A 12183-nucleotide genomic window follows, 5' to 3' on the forward strand; every position below is an offset into this window, starting at 1 on the left:
TTTTGGGAAACATCACAAAATTTGGATAACTGCTAATTCCAAAGGATAACTGTATTTCAGGTCACATATTGTTTTGGAAAGTGTGGATGCGGTTGGTTCACTTTTAAAATACATTTCCCCTCATCCATAACTCTAAGCAGGACTTAGTTGGATACAGCTCTAGCTTCATAGCAGCTCAGTGTTGTAGCCAATGCTAGGCCTATTCAAAGTGCGTGAAAAGCAAAAGTAGGTACGTAATAGAGGCAGCTATTTACAAGGAACAGGGACCAGAAAATAAAAATAGTTGGACTTTTTGCATTTTCAGTCTCAGCCCTCGCCTTTGTGACATGGTTTGTGCGTCGAGGTCCCCCAGGCCACCCCAAATAACTCACACTTCACACATCAATTTTTGTTTAAGGTTTTTGGCATGAATTTGGCCACAACTTTATTTAAATACACACACACGTGAGTGGTTGCTTGGGCATTGGTTACGACTATCTGTCCTTGCCGCTGGGACAGAACTGACTTCCGGATTCCAGTGGAAGCCATTGAGGGAAACAATTTTTGGGGAGAAAATGAAGCTGGGCCTCAGTCCCTCACTTCTCACCCTCATGCTCCTGGTGGCTTGCATGGCCCAAGTCCGATGCCAGGGACAAAGACGAAAAGAATGGCAAGCCCCTGGATTCCTTTAACGGAATTCCCATTCCGCACCACCATTGGAGGGGTAGGCACTTACCCCTCCACCAACCAATTTGAACCAATGCCTAACCGCCAACCTTACAAGTTGTGACGATTTGATACGCAGTAGGCAAAAACCAAATGGCACCAGCCAATCAGCCAAATGGACAAAATTCCTACCAGGCCCCTGCCCCAACGGCAGATGACCCCATGACAGGCATAGCAAGGTCAGAGGACAACGAACCCCTCCCCTTTTCAGGGAGGGTGGGAGCGTGATGTGGTGCATCCAGCCCAAGAGAAGGCTGCGATCCCTGTATTTAAGACCTCTGACCCCTCCCACACTTTAGCATCATAACATTCTCCCCAGCAACACTCCTTGCCCAATCACAGCATGTGGCCAATTTGCCCAACAACAGTGGGGTGGCCTTTAGGCGTCCATCGCAACACGTGCTCTCTGTTATGGAGAACACGCTTTACAGAACATTGTTTAAATATATCCCAGAGAAACAGAAGAGAGGGGTGGGGGGTGGGGAACCCAGCAGTAAACATTTTCCTCTGTTTTGTTTCACACCTCTGCTAATTTTCAGTAATGGTAGGAAATAGTAAGAGGTGATTTCATTGTAATGGCACGCTAGATTTATTTCCCTCCATAAAGCCAGAAACGTGATGCCTCTAGTACACAGCCCGTGTCTGGATAATCATAAAAGGAAATGGTAATTATAGAAATGATGCCTGATCTTGAAAGTGCATGGGTGGCCCGGCCTGGCCCGATCTCTTCACCGTTGCTTTGCCACGACACAGAGCACTTTGCGAAGCGAACGGAGAATCTAAAATAGCAACAACGACGAAAGGCAAAACGTGTCCAAGGGACTGGGGTGGGGAAGCCACATTTAGAGGCTAGCAAAACAAGGGAAGACATGGTCTGGAAGGCATTTGTGTCTGTTTAAATAGCTCTGAGAGAGAGAGAGAGAGAGAGAGAGAGAGAGAGAGAGAGAGAGAGAGAGAGAGAGAGAGGGAAAGAAAGAAAGAAAGAAAGAAAGAAAGAAAGAAAGAAAGAAAGAAAGAAAGAAAGAAAGGAAGGAAGGAAGGAAGAAAGAAAGAAAGAAAGAAAGAAAGATTAAATTCCAGGAGGCGTTGGAACAGAATTTTCATTTTATAATTTTAACTGATTTTTTAAATTTATTTTCAGTGTATTGAGGATTTTTGCACGCTGCTTGGAGAGGATAATAATTAAGTCAAGAAATTGTCAAAATAAATCATAATATAGTTAGTTAAATAGAAGGGTTGGAGTGTATGTATTCTTGAGTTTTATGCTATACTTGCTGCTTTCCATCTTGGAGCTGAGCATCAGCTCATGTTCAGGGCAGACCTGTGCATAGTGCACTGCAATGCTAGAATCTTGGGGCAAGTATATTTTATTTTATTTATGTTATCTGTTATACTTAACAGTCGCTTGTCATCAGAAGGCCTCTAAGCGACTTACAGCAAAACACACACACACACGATACCATAAAGCAAGGGGGGAAGGGGGGGTCATACCATACATCAATACATCATCTAACATAACATTTGTGGGGAAACCAACATGGCACATCCACCACATAAATGACAAGAACATTAACTATATACAGTGGTACCTTGGTTCTCAAACTTAATCCGTTCCGGAAGTCCGTTCCAAAACCAAAGCGTTCCAAAACCAAGGCATGCTTTCCTATAGAAAGTAATGCAAACTGGATTAATCCATTCCAGACTTTTAAAAACAACCCCTAAAACACTAATTTGACATGGATTTTGCTATCTAATGAGACCATTGAGCCATAAAATGAAAGCAGTAAACAATGTACTTCAGTCACACAATCAATCAATTAGCAGCTGAACTGCGTTCCACACAGGCACAAAAACAAAACAAAAAAGAGGCACAAAAACGCAAAATAAATAGCAAAAACAGACAGACCCCATCGTAACACTCAAAACGGAAGTGTGGCACTCAAATCAGAAGCGTAACACTCAAAACGGAGCATGTTTGGCTTCTGAAAAAAGCTTGCAAACCGGAACACTTACTTCCGGGTTTGAAGTGTTTGGGTTCCAAGTTGTTTTAGTACCAAGGCGTTTGAGAACCGAAGTACCACTGTAGTTAGTTCCTAGGCCAAGAGCAATGACTTGAAAAGGGAACTATTTCTCACAGAGGTGAGTGGGGGGAGAAGTCAGTGTGGGCCTGTAGGCCTAGGAGTAAGTAAGGCTTCATGTCTGCTGTAGTTTTAAATAATACTGTTCGTGTTTAGTTCACCTGAAGTCCCTGGAGTCTGCTTCTGAGAAAGGCACAACACATGGGGTTAGCAAATGCAGGAACCACAGAGACCTGGCAAGCCTTGATTGTGGTCCTATAAAAGGAAATCACTTAAGCCCCAAGTCAGGGCCTGCCTCAGATTGAGGTTCCCAACTCCTGGATTGGGAAATCGTATACGATTGTGCCTATAAAACAGATGTGTGAGTTTTGCCTTTGTGGGTATGGCGTACTCATGATGTAATGGGAAGCCAAAACTGGCTGCAGCTTCTCTGTTGTTTGTGTTGTTCAACTCATGGCCCTGTAGGACAAGTCCAGAGAACTGTTTCCCCATGTTCTTAGCCATGGGATATGTCACTTAATTTCACATTATATGCAATATAAAAGATGTGTACCAGTGCACAAGGTGTGAAATGATATCATTCCATTTTGTGTTCTTTCCTTAAAAGAACATAGGCTTTTATATTCCATCAAGATGAAAACAGTGAGCTGAAGCTGCAATGAGGCAGCAAAGTATGCTACCTCTTTTTTATTATTATTCCTAATCAAGTGCTCCTGTTGCTGTTTGAACCTAGGCCTTGATGACTGCCTTCAACAATACATAAAGAACTTTGAGAGGGAAAAGATCAATGGAGAACAGCTGTTACACATTACTCATCAGGAACTTGAAGAGCTGGGAGTCACTCGAATCGGTCACCAAGAACTCATCCTGGAAGCAGTGGATCTGCTCTGTGCTTTGGTAAGTGGACCTATTTACTTGGAACGCTCTCCATGTTGATCTCTGTGTATCTTTCAAACCAAAGTAAGCAGATCAAGTCATAACGATGCTTCTGAAATTCTTACTGTCTGAATTTTGGAGCTTCTATTGTAGTCCATGGGGTGCCTCAGGGGCCCAGATCTCAGTCCTTGGAGGAAATAAATAAATAAACAAACAAACAAACAAACAAACTTAGCAAAACGCTTACCCAAGAGATCAAGGCTCAAGGTGCAGCATAATCTCATAAAACCAAGGTCAACCATGGGGAATCAGGTCCAGTCACATCCATAAATGACCCTAAAGTTAGATGAGGCAAGAGGTGTAGCATGGGGGGATGACAGGGCAGCTGTAGCTCCTGGCACACAATTTTTAGGGGTCATGAACCAGGCACCCCACGCAGGGATCCCCATTCTGTCCTGCCTGCCGCTGGGGGTCTCGGCCCCAGAGCCTGGCCTGACCTTGTCACCACGTCCCCGTTCCCCCCCCCCCCGCTGAATGGCTGCCAAGCCAGCATTGTGGGGATTCACCCACTAAGGGCCACATTGTCCCTCTTCATCCTCCTTGATCTCTCATCAGCTATACGAACCACTGACCATGGTATTGTTCTAGAGAGGGTGTCTGAGTTGGGTGTGGGTGGCACTGCTTGGTTTTTGTTCCAGTCCTGTTTGAGTGACCATCTTCACAGGCTGATGCTTGGGGCGTTTTCTTCAGCCCTGTGGAGCTTTCAGGGTGGTGTGACACAGGGTTCTATTTCGCCCCCCCCCATGCTGTTTAATGTCCATATGGAACTGCTGAGTAGTGTCATCCAGAGTTTTGGAGTGACCTGCCAGCACCATGCTGATGTCACACAGCTGTATTTTCCCTTTACATCAGTAGCTGTGGCAGTGGGGGCCTGGTCTTGGTGATGGATAGGAGGAGAGCTTAAAGCAGAAGAATGAGGTACTCTTAGTGGGTCTCTCCCTAGCATGTTCTGGCATGTTCAATTAATCACCTCTTTTGTCCAGCTGGCTGCCCCTTCCTTCCTAGCTTTTCTCAACCCCGGCCACCTCATGGCCTCCACGGCTGGCATCAACACTGATTTCTGGCGAGATCTTGCCAGAAATCATCGCCAATGTTGGCACTGATGTGGGCGCAGTGATGGCAGGGTGTGGTTGCATTTTGCCTCAAGCGGCAAAATAGAACACTCCAGCCCTGATAGCAGGTTGGACAATTTGTGCACTTGGCTTTCTAAGCTGCATGGCAACAGCTCTTTAGGATCTCTAGCAGAGATTATGTTCCCCATTAACTGCTACCACCTTCTCTTTTCTTTTTAAGTGGAAATGCCAGGGACATGCTAGGGAACCACCCACTGCCAGCACCACTGTATTATCTGGATTAAGCTCTCATCCAGTTCTTTACCAAGGTCAGACGCCCACTGCCACAGCTGCAGATGTAATGGAGAAATAGAGCTGTGCTGCATTAGTATATATCTGACAGCTGACTCCAAAATTCTGGACGGCGCCACTCAGTGGTTTCATGCGGGTGTTCATAGAATCATAGAAGTGCAGAGTGGTAGGGACCCGAGGGTTATCTTGTCCAACCCTCTGCAGTGCTAAAGCATTGCAGCTAAAGCATACATGACAGGTGGCCATCCAATCTTTGCTTAAAAACAAACAAACTCCAAGGAAGAAGAGTCCACCACCTCTTGTGGGAGTCTGTTCCACTGTTGAACAGCTCTCCCAACTAAGACATACATTCCAGAAAAATGCTATGCTTGAAAGATCAAAGTTGCTGAAAGATCAAAGAGAATCAACATGAGTTGTGTCTTCTGGGATAAAATGCCATTTTTCTGGTCCCCATAGTAAGAAATGCTGCCCACTTGTGCTTGGAGAGCAGATGTTATTTCTTGGGTCAGATTTGACCCAAGAACTCACAATTGCCGACCTCTTTGATAGACTTCCCCCTTTCTCTGCCCTGCACCATGTAATATATCATAAAGCTATGAAATACCATTGAAACTATGAAATGCCTTTGGAGTAGAACTTAAGATTCTGCTCATGAAAACTCCATAATCTTTCTCTCTGTGTATATTTATGAGCCAAAAGAGCAATTGGCAGCTCTTATCAAAGAGTTGCTCTTTCTAGATGACTTTGACCTTGTAGCTCACTCCAAGTAAAGGCTAGAGATAATGATATCTCATTTGCTTCTGTCTTTCCAAGCTCTGACTTGACAATTAGCATTGGGGGGGGGAGCAGTGTAGTGTAATGGCAAACATAAAACCTTATTATGAACTAGGTGCCAGTTTTACTTAAATAGTGAAATGAAAAATACATTGACAAGACCTGGTGTTTTGTTTTTGTATGTTTGTTCTGCAACGCGCTGCATGCAGACATTCAATCCTTTAACACAATCTGTAATGCACTGTGTATATTTGCTTTTGTTATGATTATTGTCATTATTTCCCCATGAACTTGTGCTGGTGTAATAGGAAGCTGGGACATGGGTGGTGCTGTGGGTTAAACCACAGAGCCTAGGACTTGCCCATCAGAAGGTCGGCGGTTCGAATCCCCACGACAGAGTGAGCTCCCGTTGCTCGGTCCCTGCTCCTGGCAGCCTAGCAGTTCGAAAGCACGTCAAGTGCAAGTAGATAAATAGGTACCGCTCTGGCGGGGAGGTAAACGGCGTTTCTGTGCGCTGCTCTGGTTCGCCAGAAGTGGCTTAGTCATGCTGGCCACATGACCCGGAAGCTGTACGTTGGCTCCCTTGGCCAATAAAGCGAGATGAGCGCCGCAACCCCAGATTCGGTCACGACTGGACCTAATGGTCAGGGGTCCCTTTACTTTTAATAGGAAGCTAATACCATTTGACAAGGATTTGCAAAAAAGGACCATAACTCAGTGGTAGAAAATAAGAGCATAAGAAGGGCCTGCTGAATCAGACCAATGGTCCATCTAGTCTAGCATACTGTTCTCATAGTTGCCAACCAGATGCCTATGGGAAACCCACAAATGAGACTTGAGCACAATAGCAATCTGCCCACCTGCAAGCCCTTCAACTATTCAGAGGTGCACTGTCTCTGGCTGTGGAGAAAGAATAGCTATTGTGGCTAGTAGCCACTGATACCCTTATCCTCAATGAATTTATCTAAAACACTTTTAAAGCATTCCAAGTTGATGATCATCACTGACTCCTGTAGGACTGAATTCCATAGTTTCACTTTACATTGCGTGAAGTATGATCTTGCTACAGGTAGGTAGCCGTGTTGGTCTGTCGTAGTCGAAACAAAATTTAAAAAATCCTTCCAGTAGCACCTTAAAGTAAAGGTAAAGGGGACCCCTGACCATTAGGTCCAGTCGTGGCCGACTCTGGGGTTGCAGTGCTCATCTCGCTTTATTGGCCGAGGGAGCCAGCGTACAGTTTCCGGGTCATGTGGCCAGCATGACTATGCCACCTCTGGCGAACCAGAGCAGCGCACGGAAATGCCGTTTACCTTCCCGCTGGAGCGGTACCTATTTATCTACTTGCACTTTGATAGTAGCACCTTAGAGACCAACTAAGTTTGTTATTGGTATGAGCTTTCGTGTGCATGCACACTTCTTCAGATAGGATTTTATTTTATTTTTTGTATTATTTTGCATTTGCTATGACTCTTCTAGCCTTCAGTTTTATTTGGATGGCTTCTAAGTTCTGGTATTATCATGAGAGAGAGAGAGAGAGAGAGAGAGAGAGAGAGAGAGAGGGAGAGGGAGGGAGAGCATTTTGACTTCCATCTCTTCTCCAACTCATTTTTCCCTAATTCACCAGTGAAAAGGCAGCAGTGTCATTATAGTTTGCCTCGCTAGTATATTTGGACCAGTGCACATTGAAGATAAAGCTTCTTCCTTCTCTTTCTGTCTTGTCTCCCTTTTACATCCCAATTTCTTCCTAAAAGCACTCCACATTTTCTGCATCCCAGACTGTTAAAAGATTTTATACTGCTAAACCTTTGTATGGCTGTGTGCAGTAAGGCTCTCTTCATGCTAAAAGCATTGCTCTTGAAAGAAGTGACATTTTCTCCCATTTTGCTTGCGTAGTCTTTGATTTGCACATATTGCAGAATGTATTTTTTAATTTGATTGTAATCTGTAATCACGTTTCACTCTGACATAAACCACTTTGTGCACACCCCGAATTGTGCCATTGGTTTTCTCTTTTTGCTTCAGAGTCATGGGAAAAATAGAAACGCATACAACTTAGAATAATAATATTTTGGTTTTGGTGGTGGTAGTAGGAATACACTGTTCTCTTTGCAGACACCTGGGTGTTCATTTTGTTTTAGGCCTCACTGCTAAGTTCTAAAGCGGCTAGAACTTTGGTGTGATTAAACCTAATGCAAGCTTTTGTACTTCATTACACTGCTGTTTATTGGCTGACATAAAGCTTGATTACTGTCCATTGGTGCATATCCAAATTAATTTACTGAGTCCACATTGCCAGATGTGCTCTGACTCATACACAGCCCAGCGTTTCAATATCACTGGATTAGTTATCCTTTATTCTTCCCTAGCCTGCCCTCATTGTCTGCTACGTGCAGTCTAAGGAGAAAGCCTCTAAAAGAGCAGCCTAGTTTTGGAGAGGGGGAGTTACAAAATAAAAATTAAAGCACACTTTAAATATTAGCAGCTTAATGCCTTGATTGGAGCAGCTTCAGATGCTTGCACATAAGGTGTGAAGACATGCTATATACCATGGTTATTTTTACCATTACAAAAGGGCCACTGATGCTCCCTAGAAGTTGCCGTCAGATGCACCATTTCAACCACTAAGGTCTAGAACAATTTGCATTCTCTTTATATTAAATGGGAACATGCATTGGCTCTGATAAAACTCCCACTGAAATGAAGGGGGAGTGGGGTTCATGACTGGTGTCAGTGCCTGGTGAGTCAGTGCCAGAGATTGGCAGAGTCTGACAGATGTTGGGCCTCATTAAGCAAGCCACCCAGAGTGCCACTCTCTCAGTTCGTGCTTCACACATAAGTGTATGGAAGAAATTTGCTTTGTTTTGTGCCTCCACTCATTTTTATTATTAAAGACCTCATTCATTTTGTTCTTCATTCATTAAGATCACATTGGCTTTGTTATTCATTCATTACATTCCCATTCATTATGTAATTCTCATATTCATTTCCCAAGACCCTCTTCTTTTATTTTTGTTTGGCTTCTTTCTAGCACATGTGGTGGCAGAAGCATTGATTTGGGTGTCCGCCCGCCTCTTGTTTCCTACAGTTTTATTTTCCCAGAATGTCCCAGACATTAAATCATTGTGAAACATTGTGGTTGGGGAAGTAGCTGCCATCACCCCCTTGAAATGACTCCTGTTAGTGTTTGCCCTGTTTTTCATAGAATGTCCCAGAACAAGATCTTGTCATTCCGGGAATAAAATGTTGTTGGCTAGGAAGCATGGAAATCAGCTCTGCTGCAACCAGAAAAGGTTATATCTCTCACCCCGTTAGTGGCAAATGGGGTGGCATTTTTGTTTTTAATTAAAAAAAAGTTCAGTACTCATCCTGGTGTTCATTACTCATGAGAAATGAACATTGAACTGAATGGGTCCCAACAAACAATGCCTCCGTCTTATCTGGTTTAGCTTCCAGTGGTTATAGGGATGGGATAGAAACTGATTTTGTTTGCATTTTAATGAGAAACTGCCCAATTTGCACTTTTCAGTGTGATCCAAAACACAGCTTCCCTTCAAATTCTGCACTTCTCCAAATTTGCAATGTGTTTCCAAACACTATGTTTAAAAATGTTTATATTAGGGTATTGTAATTCTGTTTAAATTATGCTAGTCATTTGTAAATGACAACAATGGAAACAAAAATAGTATAGACAGTTTATCTTCACTTTTAAAGTGAGCAGCAGTGACAAGCATGGTTGGCATTGCATTAATATTGTTGCTACTATTTTTTGAGAAAATGTTCAACATCAGTGCCCATTATAAGAAAACGCTGTATGTGAGTGATTTTAATCGCATTTGCACACAGGGATCTGTCATTTTATATGACAGGAATAAGTCAGGCATGCAGATTCTGCATTTGAGTTGTGAGATGGGATACAATGCAATTAAAAATAAGGTAATCCAAAAGTTAACAAATAGAAAGGAGGCATCACCAAAGACTTTTCTTTCCTTGGACACCATTTGCTTTAGGATGTACATATCTTACTCATCTGTACAAAAAACTTGCATATTGATCCCCTTGCAAAAATTGTTTCCAGTAAAAAGCCCTATAGGGATTGTATCCCAGAGCACGTCTTGTTTCATGCTGGTGTTTAGGAAATGGAAGCATTTGTTCATCAATATGAAAGACCAATGCCAATCAAAAAATACAAAATGATAACCTGGTACCAGCTCCCTCAAATTTGGATATAGGCACCTAGGAATTTGCCCAACCCAGGTCTTGGGGGAGCCATTCTAAATCTGAAAAAAGATAAAAGTAAATATTCACCAGGTACAAGATTCTAAAGAGCCACAATAATTACAAGCCATTGAGCCCCACACCTGTGTCTAAGTTGTTCCTTTGACAGTGATGGTAGGAGTTTTCCAACAGACTTCTGCTCTCTCGAATGCAGTACTCTGAAGTGAGAGCCTTCAAACAGCTCCCAAACACTGAAAGGCACACAGCATGTTTCAATATTCTTCTGTTTAAAAATGTAAATTTTATTTTTATGTTGTTTTATTATAAACAAACACAGAGTGCTCATCCTTTCAAGCCTTTTCTTTCTCAGAACTACACAGTGTCAGGAAATGACAGATGGGAGCACTTCTTAGATTGCTTCTCAGCCGGTTTGCTTCTTTAGTTCATCAAAACCCGGCTAAGGAAAGAGTGTAATTTACTTCTCTTGAGTAGGAAATAATCTTGGAGCACAAATCTCACATTTATGTCTAGATCCCATTGAATTCATTTAAGCTTACTTCCAGGAAAATAGAATCCTAAGGTTGCCATCCTATATGTTGAACTCAATGAAACTTAATTCTGAAAAAAAGCCTGGGATTTTGCTGCTGGCCCTATGCACACTTACCTGAGAGGGAGTATATTTAATTGAATTCAATGGGATATATTTCTGAGTTAACATGTATAGGACTACAGCCTTCAATTGTTTATTTCTAGTTTCATTTATTATTGCATTTATATTGCACCTTTCTGTGAAGAGCTCAAGATGACATACATGGTCCTTCCCCTGCCTCATTTTATCAGCACAACAACCCTGTGATGTAGGTTAGGCTGAGAGTTGGTGATTGGCCCAATGTCACTCAGTGAGCTTCTTGGCTGAGTGAGGATTTGAACACTGGCCTCCAAGTCCTAGTCCAACATTCTAATCGCTACAGCTTACTAGCTCTCCTGTTAAATCCTGTTTCATTTTTTTTCCCTTAAAGGAAATCCAGTGCTTATTTCAAATTATTGCTCTATTTATCTTCATATATTCCTTGCTGTAACAACTTTCTTTTTATTTATTTTTTTAATATTGCTGGCTTCCCTAGGGGAATTAAAATAGCAGGATATTTGGTTTTGCTACCATTATTTCTCATTTGAATGGATGTGCCCAATTAAGTCATTTTTGCATCATTTAAGCCTGATAAATGTCACTTTATGATAAATAGGCTAATAAAGTATGTTCATGTTTCACTTACAATGGATAAGGATTACTGGTGTGCTCTGGTTTGTGGCCTCCCCTGCAGATATCTAGAAGTCCAGAGAAAAGGGGGGGGGGATGACAAGATGCCCAGTTTATGAACATAAATTTGAGGAAAAGGACAATCAAGCCTTCTGAGCATAACATAACATAACAACACAACAACACAACACAACACAACAACACAACACCACACCACACCACACCACAACACAACAACATAACATAAAACATAACATAACATAACATAAGATAACAACATAACATAAGAGGCGAGGCGACTGCCTCAGGCAGCAGGATCCCCAGAAGCAGGAGATCCAGTCTCCAAGAAATGCATCGCCTGCTGCTGTCGCTGCAATGCCATCAATACCTGTGGTGCACACCTTGGAGGCTGGATCTGTTGCCTCCTTGTCAGTGTTTGATTCCATCTGATAAGGTGGATTTGATTCCTCCACTTTGTTCTCAATGTAGATCTTCTCTCTCCACTTATTTCCAGTGGTGGTACATTTCATGGTCCACCTCAGGTGCCAAATCATCTTGGGCCAGCCCAGGGTGCATGGACTGACTTTGTTAAGCCATCAGGTGTACATAGCCTCAGACTGAAATACAAAGGAGAACTCATGGAAATAGAGGACAGGGCCCTATCATCTTTGTATTCTTCACAGCCACTGCTGCTTCTGTCCTGCCTTTAGGCTGTGCCAGCTTTCCATAATTTAGGGCAGCTCTGGGGTTTTTTGGAGGGGTTTTTTGCTACCTTTACAGTTGTGCATGTTCAGCCTGCTAGGCTAATATTTGATGCAAAATACATTTAAAGCTGCCTCTCTTGCATTCCCTA

At 42.8% G+C, this 12183-nt stretch overlaps 1 protein-coding gene across 3 annotated transcripts in view; it reads left to right on the forward strand.

Moving 5' to 3' along the window:
• The window catches only part of LOC309361962 (connector enhancer of kinase suppressor of ras 2-like), a 318598-nt gene that overhangs the window by 99893 nt on the left and 206522 nt on the right, over positions 1-12183 (forward strand). Inside the window, exons 1-2 of one of the 3 annotated variants that reach the window (XM_081897331.1) lie at positions 1004-1249; positions 3517-3680. In XM_081897331.1, the coding sequence (XP_081753457.1) occupies positions 1117-1249; positions 3517-3680 (297 nt within the window). In that variant the 5' untranslated portion in view covers positions 1004-1116. Of the gene's footprint in view, positions 1-1003; positions 1250-3516; positions 3681-12183 lie in introns of those variants that run through there. The other 2 variants (XM_081897330.1, XM_081897332.1) reach the window with 2 other exon arrangements.

This window comes from Podarcis melisellensis, assembly GCF_964234715.1.
Source record: "Podarcis melisellensis genome assembly, chromosome: Z".
NCBI classification, from domain to species: Eukaryota; Metazoa; Chordata; class Lepidosauria; order Squamata; family Lacertidae; genus Podarcis; species Podarcis melisellensis.